The following is a 25,813-nucleotide window of genomic DNA, read 5'->3' on the forward strand; positions in this document are numbered from 1 at the left end:
CTCTGTCTTTCTCACTCCATGTCCTATTGTTTACAGTGAGAAGGCAGACTCAGAGGGCAGAACAAACACCTAGCTGTGGGAGAGTCACCAACCTGGGGGAGGGGTTACTGCCCTTTGTGATGTCATGAAGGGAAAATCTCCAAACGACCTGTTTGAGCACACATTTTCTGAAAAGTGGAGCAGGCATAAGATGGAGAGGATGGACTTTTCTCATCATTGGGGGGTTTGTAGACAGACTAGGGACACATATTAGTGTTAGACAAACATGGTGAAGTGGATTTTGCACAATATGTGACCTTTAAATGCAGGGTTATGACCTGATGGTGGAGCCATTTTGTTCCGTGTTGCTATGCAGTATATCCCACCACGCTATGTGTCAATACACGATGACTGGGGGAGGGGGGGGAGTCTTCAATTGCGTCAGGTCACGTGCATATGGTGATGATGGTGGCTGAAATTGCAGTCATGACAGTGCATTTCATGGCTTGAGATAGATAAAAACATTAATCTCTCAGCATTTCATACTACTGTGACACCGATAAATATGAGGCAGACCACTTTTTAGATGAAAAAAAAAAGAATAAGCAAATTTTACAGAAAATATTTGATTCCATTTTTAATCAGCATTGACACCCTCATGTCTGCAGAAAACATCAAGCCGTTCCCATCGGCTAGCCAAAAACAACCAAAGTGTTGAATTTTTAACTACGCCCAGCTGAGAAATAGTCCGGCAAATAACCCCATTAAATCACAATGTGACTTTAGTTTTCATTTGTATGCAGAATTTGTTGTTTTAAATCTGAGCTGAGGAAGTAGATCCCTTTGTTTAGAGTTTTATATACAAAGCTAACCTTGCAAACATCTTTTGTTTGTTTATTTGCCGGCTGGTGCTGGCGCTTTATTTCTGTCCTGATTGTGAGTCCGTCCTTTATGATGGTTTGAAGGAAGGTTATCTCGGTTTCCTGTATTTACTTTATTTAGGTATTTGATGTTTTGATAATGTTTCTAATGTCTGAGTCTGATAGTTTTCTATATGTTTCATGTTTTCACCTGCTCCTAAACAAACTTCTCCTTTGGGACAATAAAGTTGAAATTAAAACAAGTTAACTTCCCATAAAGCCGAAACTTTACCTTAAAGAAAGCCACCCTTTACATACATCCAAAAATAAAATGTAAGAGACTGTTTCTGCATTTTTAGAAACAATGAGAATCTAAACTCATGAAGGAGGAGATTCAAAAGAACGAGCAAAGAAGAGGAGCAAACAATATGATGTACAGTGAGCCTGCATCAGTCTTAGTGTTACTCTTTTGATGTGACTTCACACGCAAACACAGCACAGCAAAACCCAAATATCCCGGCCGCCATGCGGTAAAAAGATGGGCGAGTTCACTCGGAGAAACACGACAGATTGGGAACAGATAGCAGCACAAACCAACCTGCCTGTCACCTTCACTGCAGATTTATGAGCCCAGTAATGCTGTGTGAGGACAAACTGAACATCCTCATCAAATAAAAAACCCCTCTGTGTTCAGGTCGATGGAATGAGTTCTGCTGGGGGTGATTGGGGACAAATTTGAAATGCTGAGAAAACAATTAGTGGGGGAAAAAAAGGTATCCAATGTTGTTTCTGTTCACTTTATTTCAGGACATGTTACTTATACAAAATAGTCTTTACAAAGGCTTTATTTAGGTAATTATTTTTTGCATAGAAGGAACAGTGATGCGAAACAAAAAGCCAGGATGAAATGGCACAATAAACTCCACTCGCTAGCACACAAGGGCCAGATAACAATTAGGTTTCAAAAGGGGATAAAACTCGGTACAAAAACACTCTGCTGCTCTCGCTGTGCTGCCGAACAACCAGACAAATTGGCGTTTGTTTCCACTTTCATCAGCTCCCTTTTGTTCTTTAAAAACCCCTCAGCTTGGCTTCTTTTCTACCATTAGCTCATCTCAGCATCTGAAGGACGACGCTCCCTCAGCTTTTATTATTTTATTAAAAAAAAAAAAAACAGACCATTTTTAAGGCGGCAGTGCCACTTTCTCTCAAACAGTACACCATGGGATCTGCAGTGACACCGCTCCTCTTCATCTTCATTCCAAGTCCTGCCTTCCAACCCCCCTAAAAGAATTCAGCATCAAACAGTGTTTAAATGCTACCAATATAATTGACAGTGACATGAAAAGGGAATACATCAGGAGCATCCAGTCATTAAACATGAAAGGCAATGAGCGTACGGTGCCGTGGGATTTTGTGACACTCTTTCCTTTATTTAAAAAATAGTTGATTTAGAGAATAAAGAGAAGGTAGTGCACCACCTAGTATAGATATTCAGAGTGCTTTCACATGTAGCAGAAGAAACTCCACAGGACAAGGCTGGCAGGTATCAGATATTGCCATCCAGCAGAACACAACATCAAACACACCATTTGTAGAGCATACATTTCCACTGCTCAGATATTCAGCTGTAGCACGGGGGTTACAGAAATTACAGAAATAATGTGTCGAAAAAAAGAGAAGAAGAAGGGAGAAATAAAAGTATTTTTAAGTCTCTAAATTCTTCACTGCAGAGAAAGCAGATTCTCTTTCCTCTGCCATTTCCTGTGCTTTACTGGGAGAGCTTCCCTGGATTAGATGGGATACGTTATACTCCTTCCAAAACAAACATAGTGTGTCTTACTACAAACAAGATGTAAATGTGGTCAAATAAAATAGAACAAAACTGACAAAAACACAAATTTACATCAAATTTACATTTTTCCTGTACTGTAAAAAAAAAAAAAAAAAAACAGAGGCAGAAAATCTGTCAAACGTGAGAATTGATAACACAAGCTGCATGTGTCCTAATTCAGGGCCAGGGTCCTTCGAAGGGCGCATATGAAGACTGATCGCGTCACAGCAGCGCGTCGAGGCTCCTTCCAATGTGGACGACGAATGCTTCCTACTTTTCACTGAAGATGCATCCTTCGTGGTGCAACATATCCCAAGATCAATGCATGCAAATCGCAATGGTTGAAAGTTACGCTTTAAAGCCTGATTTATACTTCTGCGTCGTAATGGCCGATACTTGTGCATTGGTAATTCTGTGTACTCCACCTTACAAACACTAGTTGGCACTGCAATTTCTATGCTAGTTACATCACCAGTTTCCGCCTCATTCTCTGCTTGTTTGTGTACAGGAAACCATGGCAACAGAAACCTTTGCATGTTACGTATGTCGGAGCTGGAGCTGATAAATATTGAGCAGCAGTTGATGATACTGCATTACTTATTTCTAGCATTCTCTCTTCTGCAGAATTGAGAAAATAGCAGCGATACCAGAAATGTTGAGCAAGTCAGGCTAAGTGAAGCCACAGCGTATGCTACGGCCTAGACTTAACGCAGAAGTGTAAACCAGGCTTTTAAAATTTAGTTATTGGTTTCAAATCAGTCAAAAAAGCTAGCAGTACTAATGTTTAAAGTTGAAAGAGGCCTTAAAAAGTATCATTAGTGATAGGTTAAGCCACATGATGTTGGTTATGTTAGCTAATTCTGGTGCAGCTGCTATGGTTGCTAGGTGAAAAGGGGCGGGGCTTAGCAAGAAAAAGATTGGATGGCAACAGCTGGTAACGCAAACAGGAAGTCCTTCACAGGCCAGACTGTCTCATTTTCGTTTGACCCGCGCCACGATAGGCTGGCTCCTTCGAAGAATTCCAGCCCTGAATCGGGACACAGCTTTGGTTTGATGATACAGTCGAAGAGAGCTCGGGTCGTTAGGCAATTTCAGTCATATAAAATGGCATTTAAATGTGCCAAAGTGAAAGAATGAGTAAGAAACATCAGTTTGTAAAATGAGCATATTTACATCCAGGGCTGAGAGACTGTAGTGACATGGGGTTGTGCAGTGTCATAATAATAGACCATGCACTACAAGTACAAACAGGGCCTCCTACTGGCAGTTTGAAAAAGAGAAATACTGCAGATTAAACCAGCACGCCCTCCTTTAATTCAACTAGGTCCTAATACAGAGAAGCACTACGACAAGCGTGCAGTTTGTCTTTTGTTTGCTTCACTCGATACTATGCCAAATTCCCCCCCCCTTTCAATTCTGACTTAATTGCTTTAACTGCCTGTAGCAACGTTAAGACAGAAAGGCATTTTTTGCACCTAGTAGGGGAACATCTCAAAGACTAATCCCCTCAGAAACAAATGTTTAATAATGTCATGTTCTCACAATGAGTTCCAAAGAGCCTCTGAAAAAGAAAAGCCAGTAAAAACAGCCTACAAGAAGAAGGGGGGGAGGGGGGGAAACAACAGTATATCGTATAAAAACAAACGGCAATAACCAATGTACAAAAATAACATAATTAAAACAGTTCTTTGTTAAAATGGCATTCATCCCGGCTTTCTGAAGACATGAAGGAACATTTTCTCTGACACAAGCATGAAAACGAGGTGACAGTGGCGGAACTGAGAGGGAGTTCACTCGGAGCAGAACATTTCAGACTGTCAGCACAGTCAGATCAGTCGGGGGCAAAGAGTCACAGAGTGTGCAGGGCTGGCTCTCTGAAGCGTGGCGTCCGATTTTGGAGACAGACGATGCTTTTGTTTTATTTTTACTACCCTCCATTCTGTGACAGCAGCGTTCAAACACTTCCCCACCCCATGCGAGACAAAGCAACAGCACAAGAAACAATATTTATTTTTGGGTTTTTTCGTCGGGCTGCACTGAGTTACAACGCAGTCTGATTTATAGAAATTGTATGAATATGCCTCCTGAGCAGCAGAACATCTAAAGAGCACAGCTGTATTTCTTCTGTGTCAGTGCTGCCAGCTACTGTAAATGTAGCGCCTGGTGTCCGCAGGCTGAGCGAGGCATTAAATAAAGGATGTGTAGAGAGTTTGTGGAGGCAGCCGAGCAGGAGAGATGTGACCGCTCGTGCCTGCGCTGTACATCAGCAGCTGTCATGTTCCCCCCGTGGACACAACAAGAGGAGTTGGAGCATATGGGGGCAGGCGGTGAATCACAGCCAGCAGGGTTGCTGCACATAACAGACCAAATCAGATGCTTCCTGATGCACGATGCCCCCTTCTTCCTAAATCTGTGACTCTCACATTAACTCATTCTAGAAACAATAAGAGAAAAGTCAAGAATGACTTCAGGTGATACTCTGAGGCGTGCAGGCTGCCAGACTGCAACAGTGTCAAAACACTGAATCTGGGTGGGTCATTTTTCTCCTCCTCGCTGGGTCATTTGTTATCTTATGTAGGAGCAGAACATCCAGTTCCAAAGATTTATCTAAGGAAGCAAACCCTCCCATCTAGGATGACTTAATGCACAACTTCTAACACAGCCTCCTCTGGCCCTAGTGGTTTCTCTGCTCTGTTTCCAACAGCAGCCAACAAATACCTAATTACCATTTCCTGCTGAAGAACTTCCAGTTCACTACTACTTGTTGGTCTTGTCCTCCTTTATGGCCATCATTCCCATCAGCTGTAGAAAAAGTGATACTCTAATGCTTGCACATAACTTCTGAAAAGGTCCTGACATTTTCGAGGTGAGCTGTTTGCCCCTTTGTAAACTCTCTCTGTGAAGTCAGGGGGTGGGAGGGGGCGATGACGTTAGTAGACCATAGACTGTAAAACAAACGTCCAGTGGTTTCTCCATGCACATAATGAGGCTGCTTTATTATGTTTTTGGTGTCCCAGTACTTTCTTTTCTGTTATTTCGGTGATATTGTGAATGTGTCCAACTACAGGAAGCATTGATACAAAGGCATCCGACTCTGTTGCTTTGTTTGCAAAATTATTCTTTCTACGTCATCTCTTGCATCATGAGACACCCCCCCTCCTGTCCCCCTCCTTTGAGGTGCATGTGTGAACAAAGCAAATCAGGGAGATTAAAGAGGTAGTCTGCATGACATTTCCTGGAAATTTTCAGGAGTGCATGTGTGAAAATGGCTTAAGAAGATCTTGCAGAATTTTAGAAATACTGCAGCATGTCTAAAACGAAATCGAATTAAGCAAGAGAAACAAGGTCTAGTTCTTTGGGGCTAGAAATGCTGGCTCACATCTCAATCTTGTTTCACCAAATTAGATGTCTAGTCCTGTACACAGTGAGTTTATTTGAAAATCAATCAGGGCAAAGATGCCTGCTTGGTTGAGAGTCAGAAAATATATGTTGACTGAAATCACTCCCTGTTGCTCAGCTCTATTTTTAGTATCTGTACTCTGAGAGTTGAATTCATGCAACACACACAGCTAAATGTGTACGCTTAATTCCCACAATAAACGGAACTAATCAGCCAGAGTGATTGAAAACACCTGTGTGGGTATGCAGGGCTTTTCATATCAGCACTTTTCTTTGATTGCTGTGAAAGACACAAACGCCTCCTCACGATCACACTGTTACATCAGATAGAGGAGTGCACACTGTGCAGGAAACAGCTAACGCCAACACAATGTCATTAGCATTATTGAAATTAGTTACCATGCCAAATTGAGTTGGAGATATCAGAAAGCAATCTGGAGTTATTTTGGTGAGAATACAAAGCTGAGTGAAAGTGTCTGTTAAAAAACATCCAGCACAGTTTACAGACTGACTTCCTGCTCCAGTTTTGACCTGTCGTCTCAGCTTTGGGTTGTTACAGGTTTACAACCTGTCCGATCGCCGGACTGAGATGTAACCATGTAGCCTCGAACAATGGGGTAGTCGTTTACATACGGTCAGATATGTTGACTAAAGCAGATGCACTAGAGGGAACCGCAGCAGATGTGGGGTATTTTCTATCTTAAGGAAGCAGCCTGATTCTTCTAGTAAACAGACATGTCCTTCAGGGCAGGATTGCCGTACCTATCTGTCTCAGCTTTGATCTGCCTTCACACACCTCCCCCTCCCCATCTCCCCATCTCCCCAATCCCTCTGTGGCTACAGAAAGGCAACAAACATAAAACCAGTGAAGTTGCATACCTGAGGAGTAACTGTGTGATGAACAGGAATGTCTGCAGAGGAGCTGTGTGTACATACGGAGCATATAAAGCTCTTTGCTTTCTGACGTTTGGAAAGAAAATTGGGGGTGAAAAAGCTGGGGGAGTTTGACAGCCCGAGAGGGAAAGAATGAGGAGGGCAGAACAAACGGATGAGAGCTGGAGAATACAAAGAGAAAGTCTCCAGCCGACTCCGCTAACACAATTGATGGCAACCGGGAGACAACATGTCTGCTCTGTTTTTGCCCCCTCTGCCCTTGATGCTCTGTATCTCTATGTGCCGTATGTTTCTTTCCTCTGCAGCTTGGACAGTGCGATACGGCATACCCACAAAGATACACGCTCACACTCAATTCAGTGTGTTTTCTCAAAGGGGGAATCTTCATCACCCACATCTCTTCACTTGACAGCCCTGGTGGAGTCCTAATAAACATCCATTTTATCCATTTGTTTTGTCTCGCAGGGAAAGGGAATGCTGCTGCTGTGTACAGAACAGAGTGTGTGTGTGTGAGTGTGTGTGTGTGTGTTCACAGGCATTGCAATTTATTATTCAGAGGGAACTGCAGAAGTTGTTATAAAATAAATCATATATTATAAAATGATTTCTCATGTGCTGAAATCGTCCCCTCTTTCCCCAAATCTTTGCAGCCAAATGAAAAAAACATGAAACGTTAAACACTACCTAAACGTGTGTGTATCCCCTCTGCAGCATCGTCCCGTCAACCCCCCCCCCCACCTCCTGCGTGTTGGAGAGCTCATTACACTGATCTGTTCACACTTCAATTCCACAGGAGCATCGTTGACACACGTTACAAAAATAAACAAGATAAAATAAAGACATCTGACATGTCGACGACGACGGTAAATCAGTAAAGTAGAAAACTAGCATGCCATGTTGGAACTTCTTTCATTTACAGGTGAAAAGAGGGGCTTGTTTTTTTTTCAATAAACAAGAGGAGAGAAAATCCCACAACAGGTGGAGCTTCTCATCAGTTTCATGGTTGTCTGTGCCTCTGAGCGGGTGCGAGGGGCATTAGTAAAAGTCTTCTCAAATGTCTCTTCTTCCATTCCAGCAAAGTGTTAGTCCAAGCAAAAAGAAACAAAAAAAAATATAGAAATGTACTCAAGAGGAGTGACAACCAATGGGATTCTCTTCTTTGCCAAAAAAAAAGGAAAGCAGGTGTCCCTTCTCTTCCAGTTGTGTAACTCTTTGGCAGAATGAATGGTGAGAGCAGAACAGAGAGGGAACACAGCTGGATCGGTACAGAAGGTCGAGGAAAAGGGGGAAGTGGGGGGGGGGGGGGGGGGGTCAAAGGATGCTCTAAAGAGATTGTAAAGTGAGGAGAGGGGAGGGGGGGGCAGGGATGTTGAAATCAGAGTCTTATCCCATCAGGCAGTGGGGCTCCTCTCCATTGGGTGCCTTCTCCTAAAGGCTAAGCGTCGTACTTCTTCCCCGTTCTGTGGATGTGATGGAACAGTGTCATGGAGAACGCCATGCCCAGGAGCTGCGGAGGAAGATGAAGAAGAAGAAGAGGAGACGGTGAATTGGACGTCTGCATGTATGGTGTGTGTTTAAGTATGATATGTGTGTCTCTGTGTGGTCTGGTTTGATGTTGATGCCTTGGGCTGCTGTGTGTTTGGATGCACAATAAATCCTGTGGTGAAGCAAGAGAAACATTTTGCACACACTTTTTTTTCTCAGATGGCCTTCAAACACGAGCTCAGGAACCCTTTTCTGATGGGGAAAAATGTACAGCATGCACACGCATTTAGTCAATGACGTAAATTGAGATGCCACTGAATCAAAGTAGCCAGCTATCTCTTTGAAGTTTCCATTACCGCTGATACTTCTACATCAAACACAGTCACAAGGCTGATCCTAAAACCATTATCTGGCAAAGTTCGGATGGCAGCGAAACGGCAAAGTACTGTTTGCTGCATCGTCTTTTTAAAAAAAGGGCTGCGTGGACTTCCTGCAAACAGCCTCCACTGGGGATTCCTGAGGGATGTGATTAGCCTGGGAAAGCTGCTGATTCTCCTCCTTTAGTTTCTGTCAAAACCTAATTCCAAAAGGCTGCTTCAGAGGAAACGCTACCTTAAACCGCTGTCAATCAAAACACAAAGTGCCATTTGAGGTAAACATCAAGCTGAGGGGGGAGCCAGAGCCAATGAAAAGCTGTCTTAGCGCTTCAAAAGAGGCCCAATTATTTACATGTGGCTCAAAGTTTTTGCTGTCTGCCTCATTCAGCTTCAGCGAGACAGCATGAAGACGCTCCTACATGACTCTACAAAGCTCAGTCAGCCTGCATATAGAAATACAGCCAAGATTTCTGAAACTATTGTGGGTGAAGATACACATATATACCGGTAAGCTTTTTTCCCAAAGTCTGTCATATATGCTGCTAGTCTAAATCATTCATAAGACAGTTCTTTGGGTTTCAAGATACTCGCTCCTGTCATGTCCTACACCTTTCCTTCCAGTCTCCTAATCTGACAGCTCAAGGTCTGTTCCTCCACAGGAGTGTGCCCGGTGTGTGTGTGTGTGTGTGTGTGTGTGTGTGTGTGTGGGTGGGTGGGTGCAAAGAGAGGGATAGAGATCATTAAAGTCAATGTCAGCAGAGTGCCAGGGAGGGTTTCACACAGTATGAAGACTTTATCAGGCTCCAAACCAGGGCCAAATTTGACAGTATTATATATGTGCACATTGTGTGCATGGAGAAGAATTACCAGACATGTAGAGAGAGAGAGTCAGACAGATAGAGAGAAGAATTAGAATAGCAGGAGGGGTGTGTCGTCTCATACTGAATGCTGTCTTCCCCGCAGTGATGCTGCGGACCTCCTCAGAAGCACAAACCTCTTCTTCCCCTCAGGAGTTTAGAAATGTGCAGAAAAACCCAACAACATTCAGCACAGAGATTTTCACAGGAAGGCCACCTCGCTCTGACTGAGCCATGGATTCATCGATTAGCAGACTAGAGAGACTTTGACCCTCATGAGCTTGAGGTGATGTTGAAAGCATAACAAGTACAGTTGGTGATACGCTGCATAAGCAGGAGTTTTCAGCCGGATTTCATCTTGAGATTTTTTTAGGGGCATTTTCAAATTGTGCATAACAAAAAGCAGAGTCTTTCTAATGTATCAGAAGCATTCAACTGAAGTGTAAAAAAAAACTGCTAGGTGCAGACAGATAAAGAAACTTTAATTATATGTCATATTTTCTGCATCATCTTCATTTGTTTAAAATGTAACCCGGCCTCATTAGGCTTGATTCTTTTATAATAGTTTAATGGCCCACAACGGGAGAATTACAGCCACCAGCTGTTTTACTCTGTGCAGACAACTCCCAATATATGCACGACAGCTGTGGACGGGAATTAACTTTTAAGAGCTTTTTCTTTTGTAGATTCTCCAGAGAATCGGTTCACGTCGCGAAACATTTAAACAGAAAAACTCCCTTTTAACAAGTGGGGAACGTTTAGGTGTGATACCTGAAGGTTGGAAAGACTTCAGCTGGGAGTTACACAGACAATAGATCTGTCTCTCTGCTAGAGGAGAAGTATGATCATTGGAAGGGGGGATTTATTGCAGAATGTAAGGTTATCAAACGTTTTGATACTTTACGACACCACAAGTTTTGAAACAATAATATTTCTGATTCATTTAGTATCAAAAGCTTTAAAAAAAAATTCAGGTCTTCAGTCAGATTTCATTCAAAGCAGAGAGTTATGCTGCGATAGGCTTGGACTACCTGGGGAACTGGCACATAGAGCTCCTCTCTCCCTCTCGATATGTCACTATCTGTAAATCTTAGTTACTAACCACATATTTTCCTGGGAGCTCCTGAGCTCTCATGTCTTCTGGGTTCCTCGGGATTGTTGGTGGGGGCGGCCTGATGCTATGGATGCAATTTAGGATATTTAAGAACAAGAATATACCTAATACTGGGTGTCTGGGAACTTATTGTATCAATGTTTAAAATTCAAGTTTTGTGACAGAATGTGATGCGTCTGTCCATTAACACCTCCATCTTTCAGGTGTTTGTTAATGGGGACGGGAGGCCGGGTATCTGAACAGGTTGCCCGTCTATCACAGGGCTGTCACACATAGACACACATATAACTCCATCTCACAAAAGTGCAGAGACTGCAGGAAAAGGCTGAACGCCACAGACACACAGCAAAGTGTTGCTGCGTTGACACAGCTGACGTCTGAACAGTTTGTGGCTCGAGCGTCCGTTTGCAAATGAAAACCAAATATAAAACCCATATGGAGTCAAATTTGTGCAAGTGTAAGGTAAAAACTAAACTCAGCTTTGTTCAGTGTGAAGACACCCTGAGGACACACAACCTCTAAGTAAGTAGAAAAACTTCTGGGAAGACAAGAGAGATAGATGTAAAGCAGAATATAAGGACGAAATGAGAAGCAGCTTTTGAGGAGGAATATCCATCAGCCTTCCCTGCAGTGCTTTTAATCTAAGACTATACCTGAGAATCTATATTCAGTCTCTCTCTCCTCGGCTCTGATGGCTCCTATAACATGGCTGCAGGCTGCTGGCACAAAGCCAGGTGGCTTTGATTCTCCCAGACAGGATCAGGGTTCAGAAAACAGTGACTTCAATATTTTCACGTTGTGTGGGTGCCCAGAACGCCCACCGAGCGCAGGCCTCATAACTTTGCCGGCAGACGAAGGTGGCACAGAGGCCACTGAGTGTGCACGCTTTTCTAACATGTTGCCAGACAGGCAGACGCAAAGAGTGCACGTCGACACACAGAGCACACAGAGAAGGAGATATTCATCACTGAGCCTCGTACCTGCACCACCAAGATGACCATGCCGATGGTAACCAGCAGGTGCTTGTTGTCGTCCATCCATTCCTCCACTTTCTCAAAGCAGCCCTGAAAATAGAACAAAAATGCTTGTGAAGATACAGCTTAAGAAGAAGTGACTTTTCATTGTGGCAGGGGAATAATATAACTGCAGTCTCAGCGTTGCTTCTTTAGCAACTTTGAAAACACAAACATGAACTTGTAAAGTGCTTTTCTAGTCTCCTTTGATTTATTTTGACAGGCCGCCCAAGCAGCAGGAGCAACATGGGGTTAAGTGTCTTGCAAAAGGACACATCAGACATGGTGTTGCAGGAGCTGGAGATCGAACTGGTTCAGAGACGACTGACTCTAACAACTACTAGTTAAGACCGGAGGTAGCATCCCTTCACCAGCTGCCTGTTAGTTTTTAGGATTGATTTTCAGATTCTTTAAATGACTTTGAAGGCCCAACATCGGCTGACCCCGTTCTATATTTCTGAGCTTTTAACCCCTTATGAACTAGTCTGAGATCCTCTGGTCGAGCTCTACTGGCTGCTCCAAGGTCCAGTCTGAAAAGCAAAGGGGGGCGGGGCTTTTTGCTGTCAGAGCCCCCAGACTGTGTACCAGTGTGCAAGAGGAGATGAGACCTGCAGAGTCACTCTATACAGGATACATTCTAAAAGTTACTGAAAGCGAGAGTCAGTTGTATTAAAGAGAAACGGTATTATCGTCCAATGTATTCTTGGTTTGAAACTTGCAGCAGCAGCCTGACTGGTCCATTAGGTTGGCAGCGACTTCTTGAGAGACTAAAATATGAAGAGCGTTTCTGTGTCACACTTTCGGTGTTTAGATCTCACAGTTACTTTATTGCACAAATGATGCAAAGCAATTTGTTCAACTAATTAAAATAAACTGAAATTCTGAGGTCAGAAAGTGAAATGATTACGAGTCTTGCAGTTGTGTCTGTGAAGCTCGATGCCAAAGTTTAGTGAGAACAGAAGGGCCTCAAATGTTTTTGGCTCTGCGAGGATCTGAGTCTTATCTTCATTTAGCTTGAGGAAGTTCTTCTTGCTCATCCGCTCATTAACTGCTGACACACAGTCAGCTCCATTTTTTTTTTGGCAATCATTTCCCTTCATTTAGCAGCCGAGCTAAGTCTGAATATTATCAGTCTGCGACGAGTGACAATTTGAATAACCCCAGGAAATTATGGAGAGCTATCAAATCTATTTCAGCCTCTGATATTCACAGTGAACGACCTCATTGTATTGTTGAGTACACTGCTTGTCAGATCTGCTGTGCTGGAAGTACTTTCATTATCACGTCGTAGCCATTGCTTTACGTCCTCTTACAGCCTTCTCCGCTCCTGACATGACTGTGGATTGTACTTTTTATGGTTCACTTTGTTTCCGTTTCTGTTGATTCCCTGAGCTTTTTGTTTCTTGCACCCGCTGCAACCTGCAGGTCCAAAAAGCCTGGAACCAGTAATTATATATACTTCTGATTATGTGAACCTTAGTCGAGCAATTTGAAATTCATTCATGCTCCAAATATTAGAATGTTCCAACTCCGTTAAAAAAGGGAGAAATTAAATTATAACTTTTTAAAAATAGTCAATTAAAAATCAATGCTTAACAGGTCTATGCATGACCTGGTTAGATGGACTGTGCGGTAACCCGAACTGGTCCAAGATGAACCAGGATCAGACACACTCTTAGTGAAAAGAAACATGCTCCTTTTGACATCAAACGCTTTGTTTTTGTTAAGTTAATGTCGCAACTTTCGATCTACTGGAGGTTCCTAATTTTTATTTAATTTTTTTGTTTTTTAATTATTTATTTTTGGACATTTTGTGCCTTCATAAGAGAGATACGACAGTAGATAAGAGTTGGAAATCAGGGAGTAAGAGAGTAGGGAACGACATGCAGGAAAGGAGCCACAGGTCAGATTCGAACCTGGGCCGCCCACCTGGAGGACTACAGCCCCAACACATGGGGGCGCACGCTCCAACCACTGCGCCACCAGCGCCCCAGCATTTTGTTTTTATCCAAACAGGAAGTAATGTACCTTAGCTTAAGACTGGCCTGACCTTTGGAGCAGACAATAAGACACGTTCCTGGGACAGTGAGATTGTAAGTCCCTAAACACTCAGTCTTCAGTTTTTAATGTTAATGTTTGAAACAGTGAACTTCCCAGGAAGAGAGATGCTGGTTAAATCAAAGTTTAATCAAAGAAAGATTAAGAGTTGAAAAGTTATTCGGGGTCTGAATACATTATTCATGAGATAAACCCTCGGCTGACTGCACGACCAGCAGAGGTGTTAAAAGCAGGGAATTACCCATGACTGTCGGGCTATATGTGGAGACGTATGGGCCATAAGGACAGACATGTGCACTAACTCTAAAATGTATTCCAACCTGGGTTCATCCAGCGGTCGCTCACAGGCGGGAAGGTGAGGTGATGGGCTTTATGGGGCTTGGAGCCGCAGAGTGGTGGCCCTTGTTGAGCGTATAGGTGCTGAGGCAGCATGTAAGACTTGACTCTGTAGTGCGTGGCCCACTCCTTCGGGCAGGATTACACACAGGCTTTTAGAGCTGTGCTTTCCCAATGGGTCAGCTCAATGTCTGCCTATTCTCATTTTGGCAATTACATTACAGCTTTTAATCCCCTTCTCTGGACCTGCTAACAAACCACATGCCAGACCAAAACTAGATTACACTCGTAATGGAGGGGATTGGTGAACAATGTGCTGCAAGGTCTTTTGATAAAGAACGAGCTGCTGTCTCATGCATAATGGAAGAAAAAAAAAAAAATCCAGCGTGATAAGAATTCTGCATGAAGAAGGAAACTTTAAATCTACTTTAAATGCACACAAAGGGTCGGAAAAGCAACTCCCGAGCAGATGGACTGAGGATCATAAGATTGATGATTTACACATCCCCTGTGAATCCTGTACTAATACCAGTCTGCGTCGTAGATCAACACAATCATTTTGTAATGCCACATACTGTATATACAAACACAACTGGGTGCGAGGCAACAAGAGTGTATTGATCTGGCTGCTGATCTCACTAGTGCTACAAGGACGGCTTAAGAGACGATGTGAGAAAGTTGACCTGGTGTTTGTGTTTCCATCAGAGCTCAAATGGACTCACCCTGTTCCAGAACATGTTGGTGGAGTTTCTCCCACAGTTCTGGTAATGCTCCTGGCAGCAGCGGTCAGGAACCACCGTCTCCTTCAGAGCCTCGTGCCAGTCAGTGTATGCTATCACACCGCAGCACTTCCACTGTGGAAAAACGCACACACATCAGATTGTATTATATGAGGATTGTCAAGAGTATGAGACCTCATTTGATGATGTTTGTATGTATTCATGTTTATCTGCACGAGTGTGTGTTTGTTTATTTGAATGTATATATTCAGGGACGGCTGGTATAAACCCATTTCTTGACGAAAGAGATGAGAAATTAAGTTTTCAAATGATCTACAATAAAATGTTTTACATTTACTGAAGAAGCAGCTGAACATAAAGTTAAAAGACCTGTAAATGGATTTTTTTCTTTTTAACCCAAGCACTGTCTGCATCCTCTTCCATTCACTACCTTAGTGTAAATGAATGACAGGTGTCATGGCTTGCTCCTTGATTTACTGATCATTTGGGTTAAATTCATTCGGCCCACAGACCATCTTCTTTTGACCAACGACACAACTGTCGAGTTACAGACTGTAGAGAGAGAGCTAACTACCTTATACCTTACCTTAAAAAACATGTTTATTTACTGAACATTGTTCATTAAAAAATATGTTTGTTAAGTTTAAAGAGCGATCACGATGCTAATTCGGTTAGCTAGTTAATGGAAATTGCCATTATGTCTTAGCATCAAGCTAAGGACCTAAGAAATGCATCGCAGTCGTCTGTGAGAAATTGCGCGCGTTAATCTTAAAAATAATGCATCAGCCTCCAAACTCCCAAAATACTCTTCCATCATCATCATCATCACTTCTTTAACCACATATTATTTTTTTTCTTGAAAAAAGTTTCTAAAACTAACTTTGATGATTAATGGATTGTCATTAGCATGTTTTTCCTGTAGATGAAGGAACTTTAACAGGTTTGACTTTTAATGTTACATTAAGGCCACGGCTACACACCAGAGAATACATTAGCTGCAATATTTTATTAAACCTTTGCATACATGTCTCACTTCTTCTGCTGTGAGTGGACCTTCATGTGCATGTTTCTAAGATTAGATGTAAAGCTTGGCGCGAGGACGACTTACCTCTGCCTGGATGATGTTCCAGGCGTTTCGCAGGCCGATGTTGTTCTCTGAGTTGTAGAGAGCCAGGCCGTCCTTCAGATCCTGCTTGGCATTCTCACTCACCTGCAGACGCAAAAAGACAACACCAGCCTTGGTGAGCGGCCTTCTTTCAACAGGGTTTTCTCAAACAATAAGGGTCTATTGAATTCGACCAATAATGATAGCCCTTCTCTTGGAGTAGGCAGCATTCACAGTGTTTTTCTCTTTTCAAACTGCTCATGTCTTTTCCTCACAGATACAAACAGTTAAAGGCAAAGCGGTTATCTTTTCTAGAAGATTGCACAGGATTTCTTGTGGGTTAGATTTAGCAAACTGTTAATGATGAAAAGGATAAAGCTGTCAAAATGTGAAAGCAGACGATGCCTTCAAACCAACAGATAACAGCAGCTCGGTTGCAGGTTACACTTCTATCCACATCTAAATTTATAATCTGAACTTTTGCACGATGGCTACAGATGTGACACATGTCAGGTGTTGCTTCACTCCACACAAACACACACCTCCAACACGCCCTTCAGCAGCGCTGGCTGCCAAATCATTTTCCTCTTGACTGAACCCCGACGTGCTCGGGGTTGTGCCGTGTCTGATGGAGATTAATATCTCATTGGATGTGTTAATGAGATACAAAAGCGGAGCCTTACTTCTCCCGCAGTTGGCTTCGCCCGTGGGGATTCGCTAACTGCCAGGACAGATTGAGAGGCGCTTCTGATAAGGGGTAATTATTAACTGGAAAAATGACACACTGCTTCACAGGCGATACGAAAGTCATATCCCAAGCAAAGGAACATATATGCAGCCTTGAGTAGTTCAAGCTCAAGGCATCAGACTGCGCCTGAATGAAAAAAGAGGGCATCATGTCTGTCACCGCCTGAGAAAACAAGCTTCTTTCAGCTGCATAGTCTCCAATTTCCTTCCTCAGAGAGGGAGGACTGATGTTCAGCTAAACATGGTTTGGAGGCTGCTCAGTAATTCCCTCTGTTTCAAAAAATAATGGAGGCAGCAAAATTGAGGCAGCCTGTTAGATGTCAGCCTGCTTTTATGCGAGAGAAAACCAATTTTAATCTGACTAGACTTATTACCTGTGTAGCTCCGCTGAGAATCATAGACTGTACATTATAATGTACATGAGGAACACACCAAACCTCCCTTTGAGCATACAGATACCAACATTAAGCTTTCAATTAAGTGTTTGAGTCAGCAAGAAAAAGCCTCAAACTGTTCTCTTCTGAGCCGAAACTGTTTGTTAAATCAGATATTCAAGTGGATTTTCCCTGATTAGCTAAAGTTGCTCTGGAAATAAAATGCTTAAGTAGTCATTAATCATGCAAAAACCCGGTTTTGAAAATCCTCTTTAAGCTTTGAAATAGGATTAGCATCATTTCAAAACGCTTTCTTTTTGTCGTCACTGGGTAACTTTGCTGATGCGGAGCAGCGAGATCCTGCACCTTGGGCTGCAGCCCCACGCCGTATCTGCCCTCGTGCAGGAGAGCGAGATGAATCGAAGCATCATCAATCTCTGCCTCGCACTTTGTTTCCATCCTCCTATCTTCTCCTCTCCATCTCAGGCTCTGTGTGATGCTGCTCGCTCATTACCGACTCTTGCAAACACAGTCACCAGAGAGCAGAGGGGGGCCCCTTCCTGCAATAAAAATCATCTTCTTTGTCTCCAATAAGTCTCTGCACAGCTTCCATTTCATGTGTGGAAGTCTTTGTTACAGCCTGAGATGAAACTTAATGATGCAGATTTACCGCTAACGAGAGGCAGACAAACGAGTGCAGAACAAACAGGGATTTGATCTTGCGACGCTCCGCTGCCCCATTTTCTTATTGAAAAAGGAGCAGATACACATACACACACAGGCACGTCCTAGTAGCTTTTTTTTTCCTCATAAGGAAAACTAACTTCTTTACTGAAGCTCTTGAGGCTGTAACACAGTACACCACTCGTTGGTAACGCCCTATCTCCTGCTGAGTTTTCTCTGAAAGTTCCCCGCCGGGGAACAAGTCCACCTCACTCAACGATACAGGACAGCTCATTCATCACAGGATGAATAAAGGGGTGCAGCTCACAGGAGAGAGGCATGATCAGGGGGGAAGCGGAAGCAGACAAGCAGATATATACGCGTTGACAGTGCGGAGGAGGGAACACGCTTTCTATCCAGATTGGTGTGTGTTTTCTGTCACTGTGCACAAGGCAGAAAACACAGAGTGGGTGGTGGATTGTCAACAGAACACCTGTCTGTCAACTGAATTGCTGTTACACTGCAAAAACATCCAGTCAATACTGGTAATATACCAAAAGGTGAGGTTTCATTTTTTTATCTCCTGTTAGGATTTTCCATCTTAACCAAAGCCGTGCGAGAATATTTTTTATCTGATCCCAGCACTCACATTAATAATTGCAGAGCAACAGATCCGAACGGTCAGAACCGAGTCCCAGATCTGGTGACATGTAAACCTCTTGGGGGGGGGGGGGGGGGGGGGGACCAGGTACATCGGGGGCTTGTCATCATGCAGACGCGGAGCCTCGGTGCTGACTCATTACCTGAGCGCTGAGCCATGACGGAGCAGACAGCTCCAGTCCTCTAAATGTGTACGATCTGAACCTTTCATCCGTGTTTAATGTCCAACAGGAACATTGTGTCCAATTAAGTCAGTGAAGGCCACATCTGTGTTGGATTCAAAGTGTGCCATAGAAGAAAATGAATCTTTTGAATGTGAGTGTAAGCTCTGGGCTGACGCCTCGTCTCCTCTCTCATTAGATTGTTTCTCCGAGGACGACGGCAAACAACCGGTGTCTCAGAGGGAACTTTGTGTTCCTCACAAGTCACAGAAAAAAAAAAAGGATGACTTATTTACAATAGGCAGCGTGTTGGGTGTATAGAAGAGCAATTAGTGTATTGGTGGGAGTTTTATCCACTTTTACCCACCTGCTATTTATCACTTTGAGCGATGAGAATCTTCAGACGATGTTACAGTGTTTATTTCTAAATGAATCACAGTCTCTGCAGTATAATTTCACACACACACACACACACACACACACACACACACACACACACACACACACACACACACACACACACACACACACACACACACACACACACACACACACACACACACAAAAAAAGGTCTACATGCAGGTGGTTTGGTAAATATATTATCAGCGTGAGAGAGAGGCCAACTAAAAGGGTAAAACAACCCATCTGTGAAATAAGACACAACTGTGCACACAGTATGTAAAAAAACCAGAGCCTAATGAAACCATCATTTTGAGTCATCTGACGCCTTCTCTGCACACAGATGGACGGACGGGAGAGCAGAGCTGAGCGCTGTGCAGAGAGGAAGCAGAATCAAGGGGCTACGGATACATTTAAACCTGGAATGTCATGTTTTGGATTTATGATCACAGGCTGTGATCAAAACACCAACATGGAACTCGTGTTTAAATGACTTACATGTTCCTATACTGGGACGCTGATGGCTTAGTTGTTAGTTTGCACGCCACTTGTACAGAGGCTACAGTCGTCAAGCGGCATCCTGGCGTTCAAATCCAACCTGTGGCTCCTATGCCGCATGTCATTCCCCACCTTTTCTCATTTCCGACGCTATCCACTGTCCTGTCTCTCTTATAACGGCATAAAAAAAATGGCTAAAAAAATCTTTGAAAAGACTCCAATACAAAAGTCTTTCTACGTTGTCAACATATTTGTGCAATTTAGGCAGTGCTCTCTTTCCCTGCATTAAAAATATGACTGAAAATCTGATTTTTTTTACCGACACTATATCATTGAAATAACAGAGAATGAATCGTTTTCAACATGTGGTAATGAAAAGTATTAAAGTATCGGAATTGTTGACAGCTTTAGATTTTTTCAAAATTCTGTCACCCGTTCTTCCTCCTCTTATCTCATCTCATCTCTTGTCCCTCCTCAACTCACCTCATCTCATTTTACCTCATCTCCCCCTCTCGTCTCGTCTCATCTCACATCGTCTCCAACCTCATCTTATCTCACCTCGTCTCGCTCCTCAACCCACCTAATCTCATCTCATCTCCTCCCTCCTCTTATCTCATCTTGTGTCTTTAAAAAGTCGTTTTTTCTGAATTCTTAAACAAAGATCCAGTTCAGAACATTTGTCAAACATTTTACAGTTTTTTGCTTTTATTAAAGAAAGAAAGAGATTGTCTGAGTTGTCAGATCACAGAGACACTGTTAGCTCATTTCACTCAGCTGTAAAACAGCATTGAGAGTGTGCAACCTCATAAAGAGTCAGAGTCACTTATTGTTGAAGAGTTGTGAGGATATTCTGACACCAAAAAGCATTTTCCTTTTCTTTCCGCCGACTCATTTGTTGCCTTCACTCAGAGGTACGTCTTTAAAAGTCTTCAGTACTCTTCTCTTCTGCTCGTGTCGCATGTTTCCTGTCAGGGCACAGTGGCTCCAATTTTCCCCTTCCTTTGACTCCCCCCCCCCAAAAAAAACCCAAAAAACCTCAAAACAGAGCCTGACAATATTTTGCTCTCATTGCACTGCTCTGGATAACTGCATTTGCTAACTGCCCGGAAAGTCTAATAAATGATGTGGAGAGAAGCAGCATCGCAGCAAGAGGTCCCCCACAGCACATCATTAAACAGGATACATCATTCCTTCAGCTCCTCTGCGAGTCTGTGTGCCGGGTAGCCTGAGGCCAGGACACTCGACCCCCACCACTCCTCTGTAATTGGTCCGGAAATAGTAAAGCACAGTCAGGGGTTGAACATAATTTCTGCCTGCTTAAAAATGCAACACGTGACCAGATGGGTGTGCTGGTTTGTTGGATTGTTACTTAAAACAAATCAGTGATGTGGCATGGCCTTCCCTTCCCTCTCAAAGACTCCTTTTATGCGACTAACCTTCCTTAATTCTCAGGGGCACTGTTCCCTTTGTCCTGAGTGTCTTTTTTTAAAACTTCACAGCGTCACGCTTGTCACATTTGTCTCCTTTGATCCTCCCTTTAGACTATTTTTAATGTGCTGCTCCCTCTCTCCTCTAACAACTTCCCTCCCTGACACATTTTTATCTTTCTTCCTCACATTTCCCACCTCGCTTGTTCTCTCACCTGAGTTCACTTTTTTTTTTCCGGCTCTTCTCCCTACATCACACACTCTGGTTCTCTCCCCCGACTACTCCCCAGGTTCTGCTTCCTCGTTCTGAGCTAATAAACCTTCCGCTGGTGTGTTTGGCTCGACGTGTCGGGTCTGAGGAGGCACAATGAGGTCATGGCGTTAAAGACGGATGGCTGTAATCTGGTTTGTAACTCAGCCATCTGCTGGAGTCAGCTGGGTTGCTAACTGCAGGGCCGGCCTTTACTATACTACGGCCTCTACGCGGCATTTAATCAGCGAGCTCAACACCATTGGCCTGTGAAGGGAACGACGGGCTACCTAAACACACACGCCATACCTGAAGGCGAGCCTGCCGGGCTGAGAGAGTTGAGAGAGAGATTTTCCATTAGGAAGAAAGAGCGCTGCCTCTTAAGCAGGATTAAACTGGTGGGAACACAGGAATAAGCGGGGAGACGGGGTGACTAAATGAAAGCAGTGCCGCAAAGTGTTCCTCCAGCAGAGCAGGAAACTATATGTTCATGTCTTCTCCTCGTCTCGTCTCGTCGACAGCTTGTCACCCAGAAAGACCGCTGTTGGCAAAGGCGTCGCTCATGACTTAAAGATGACCTATTTGAAAGACTAAAGAATCTGTTTGGTGCGCCTCTGTCGATACACATTTAAAAGCTGCCAGCTACTGTACGTCTTCCAGACTTGTTAATAAATGCCTTGTGATTAGGAGATCAAATAGGAGAAGTGAATTAGTGATTCCTCTGATCACAGCCTGCAGTGGAGGATAAAGAGAGCCTCAGACAGCATACAAGATCTCATTGGAGAGAACGAGCCAAAGAAAAAAAAAACAACATCTGAATGTTAGATGGACACCTTTTTGTCCCCTATCTATTTGTGACATAGATCATTTCCTCAAATTTGCAAGACGTCTTATTTGAAGGCAGCGTGAAAATGTCATCTCCAGTGATATGTCATTGACTGTGACGGCCTCGCTCTCCAATGATATTTGAAAACCAAAACAAGGAATAACGTTTGGTATCATTGGTTTCACATCATTTTAGATCTAAGCCAGCGGGAAGAAGAAAAAACGCTGTAATCTGGCATGAAAAAATCAGTCAGTATTCACTTGATCACTGGTGAACGAGACCCCACATCCCTTATTCATGCAGACTCATTTCTGGTTCAGGAAATCCTCAGCCCTATTTGCCTATCTTTTCCTGACTTCACAGGTGATGGGAAGCAGAGCTGCAGAGTCAAGAGCCTTCGATTTAAATTCCACTGGCACATCAGGGTTTGGAGTTTTTTTTTTCCCCCCACCTAAAGTTAAGCCGGTAATATTTTGGAGATAAGGCAGCAGACATATTTACTACTGACGGAGGTTTGCCTCTGAGACCTGATCCAAATCTGAGAATGGATTGGCTGCTAAATGAATTCCTTTATCTGCCTGAGAGACTAAGTTTGAGAAATAACCTCGGAACAAAGCGGGAGAATTAGACAACATCCCGAGAGCTCGGCGACATAGAGACTTTGAATACAAAAAAATAGATGCATCTATCAACAGCGTGTCCTTGAAAACACATCGAAGGCTTCACCTCTTGTTCGGCACAAGACATTTGTCATCTTCACGAGCGAACATTTGTGGGGGGGCCGGGGGGATTTAATCAAACATGCAGAAGTATCCAGTCTGCTCATGCATGTCTGTAATCTCCAGAGCTTTACATATCATCATCTGTAGTCACCACAGACTTACACCTGACTCCAGCCCCTGCAGGGGTCATGGGAAATGTTCTGGGGACCAATTACTGGGGCCAACTGGTGGGGATGTGGCTGCATTTTGTGGCCTAACCTTTGGCTGCTGGGTTAACAGAAAAATGAAGACTTTTATCATCCTGTCTGGGGTACAACTGGATATAAAAAGAGTCAAATCCCAGCAGGCAACTGGAGCATGTGTGTGTTTATCGTGCGCCTGTGTGTGGTCATGGTTATGTATTGCTGTTTTAAAAAAATGAACAAACTTCTGAAATTCTCCCAAAAAATCCTCAGGTGTGAACACAACCCGCCAATGTTTTCAACCTAAATGTATCCAGACTTTTCCTGCCAGCCTCCGAGTAAAACTTCGGGATGAGTGGATGTGAGAACGCAGCAGGAAATATTCACTGAGAGAGTGAGTCGGGGTGATGAAGATTATATCATTCGACTGATGCACGTCCGGGATATTACTTGGGACGCTGAAACAAATGAAGGTACAGTGTCTGATTCTGTCCATTCGTCCTCCATCTAGGCTTTCTGCAGCGTCTTTTTTTACATCATGTCCTGCCTCCTGAGACCTCGCTTGCCATCCGACAGGGAAAACTTCATGTTTGGGCAACATATGTGGATAAGCATCGCATGAAGATTTCAGGGGCAGCTTGTCCTGAAAGTTTTCAGGCCCAGGGTATGAGTGATATCATACTACTAATGTTTAGGACTTTAGTATTCCAGGGTTCAATCTGTAATGCACATCGCTCAGCATGTAAAATAACTGTGGTGACGTTTTGGACTGCATAGAGCAAATGTTAGAGCATTAGATGCCACAATAAGAGACGTTAGCTTTTGACATTCAGACAGAACGGGAAAAACAAAATGAACTCACCTTGTCTGAGTACACAAAGAACAGGATGATCAGTATGAGCTCTGCCAGGAGAATGATCAGCAGGACAATGAAGAACTGTCAGAGAGAAGAGAGAGAGAGAGAGAGAGAGCCTTGTTTTAGTAATCACTTTGGAGGTAATGTTCAACCACCTTATCAAACAGATTAAAAAACCATTTTGTATTACATGACACTTTTTATCATTTTTATAATTAGCTCTGCATCTGGGATTTGTAGCGAACAAATACAGCCGTACTCTGCACCTTACTCCATCCTCCTCACCCTAATCTTCACCATGCCGTACACCAACCACAGATGTTTTTATCCCACAGGACCAGCTGAGCACTGAGCACCGGAACTGGACTTGTTTGAACAGCTGAGCGGGTCTGAACCCGATCACAGCTTGAGATGTGAGGCTGCAGACAAATATATATGCAGCCAGAAGGGCGAGGATATATTATCTTTTACCCCCCACCCCCTTCACCCCAAGGCCCACCGTGCATCTCTTAAATATTTTATTATGGATTTTTTACATTAAAATGTTTTATCATAGGAAGAGTGTTGTATTGGATTTTAACGACATACTTGCGATGAATTTGAACCATCTTCAATCTATTCTCATATAAAATGTGCAGGTACGTGACTCACTGAGAGAATAAATCTTCTATCTCAGCCTGACATGTCTGGCTAAATAAAGTATTAGCAAAAGGAAATACATTTTTCATCCATGTAGGGGAACATGTTTAGGAAATAGTTCAACAGTCCTGTAAAATACATTAATGCGCCCCTTTCCATTGATTTAGATGTGAAGAAACTAACGGATACATTTGAATGCAAATTTTCATGTAGACTGAAAACATGGGCAAAGTTAGCCTGCAGACTCTAGCTTTTCATCTAACCTCTAAAGCTTTCTTATTCAAAACATCACATCCTGGTTCTTTAAAGGAGCAGTATGTAACTCTGACACCTAGTGTTTAAAATGGATACTGCAGTCCAAATTCAAAACATTACAGAGAGCTGTCTCCCCCCGCCCCCTCCTCTCTAGAGTCGATGCTCACACAGGTTGCCATGTGGTGGACACTGAAGCTTCAGTGTTTATCCAGCTCTGCATCGGTCTGTAAACCTTTCTGTGTTCTATCCTCTCTCCATTTTTCAAAAGCATCTCCAATATTGATTCTAGTTTGAGCACGTTTCTGCTCGTGGAGCTTATTAGAAACATGCACATCTTCTCTGGTCCAAACAAATCCAGAGCATTCAGGAGCAGAATCTAAAGTTAGAAGGAGGACATACTGGCTGCTGCATTGTTGTCTGAGAAGCCAACACTTCAACATAGCATGTTTCCTTAATGTCTGATCATATAGTAGGTATAGTAGGTGAAAAAAAAGGTGAAAAAAGGGCATTTAGTTTATATTGTGTAGGACTGGATTTACTTAACAAATAAATAGCCAAGGAATGAGCGGAACAAGGACAATAAGCTGTACAGGTACTGCAAGGACACACTGACTCCTGGCATAGTAGCTTCATATTTAGCATACACACATAACAGTGGTAAAGATTGTCTTTTCCAGCTTTTAACAAGAAAACAAACAAACTGTATTCTACTAAATGTTGAATTGTTCTGATGTGATGGTCTGTGGTCTCAGTTTGTGAGCTGAATAGACAGAAACCCAGATCTATCAAGTCAGACATAAAAAAAAAAAACACTCTAACATGATCATTAAATACAGAAAAACAGAGATAAGGGATGAGGAGGGAGTGACGGATCGAGGAAACTGTAAGTGCTGGAGGGCTGGTGGATGTGTGAGAGGGTGGGGGGGGGGGGGGGGGCACTTTAATGCATCCCTAGATTCATTTCCAGATCAGCCTTGCATCTCATCCACTATTTTCCTCTCCCCACTTGACTCCATTCAGCTCAATATTTACCAAGCTTCTCTGCACAGTATGGGGGGAGTCATGCAAACCTAGATTTAAGAAAACACCATTAATTCAGAAC

The 25,813-nt window shown here is 43.2% G+C and overlaps 1 protein-coding gene across 4 annotated transcripts in view; it reads right to left on the bottom strand.

The window, feature by feature from the left end:
- Window positions 1-25,813, bottom strand: part of tspan33b (tetraspanin 33b) — a 231,860-nt gene that overhangs the window by 19,190 nt on the left and 186,857 nt on the right. For all 4 annotated transcript variants that reach the window (XM_065956554.1, XM_065956553.1, XM_065956552.1 and 1 more), the window contains 4 exons: window positions 23,824-23,898; window positions 16,055-16,156; window positions 14,929-15,060; window positions 11,780-11,863 (listed from right to left, as the gene is read on the bottom strand). In XM_065956554.1, the coding sequence (XP_065812626.1) occupies window positions 11,780-11,863; window positions 14,929-15,060; window positions 16,055-16,156; window positions 23,824-23,898 (393 nt within the window). The remainder of the gene's footprint in view (window positions 1-11,779; window positions 11,864-14,928; window positions 15,061-16,054; window positions 16,157-23,823; window positions 23,899-25,813) is intronic.

This window comes from Labrus bergylta, chromosome 7, assembly GCF_963930695.1.
Source record: "Labrus bergylta chromosome 7, fLabBer1.1, whole genome shotgun sequence".
Lineage (NCBI taxonomy): Eukaryota > Metazoa > Chordata > Actinopteri > Labriformes > Labridae > Labrus > Labrus bergylta.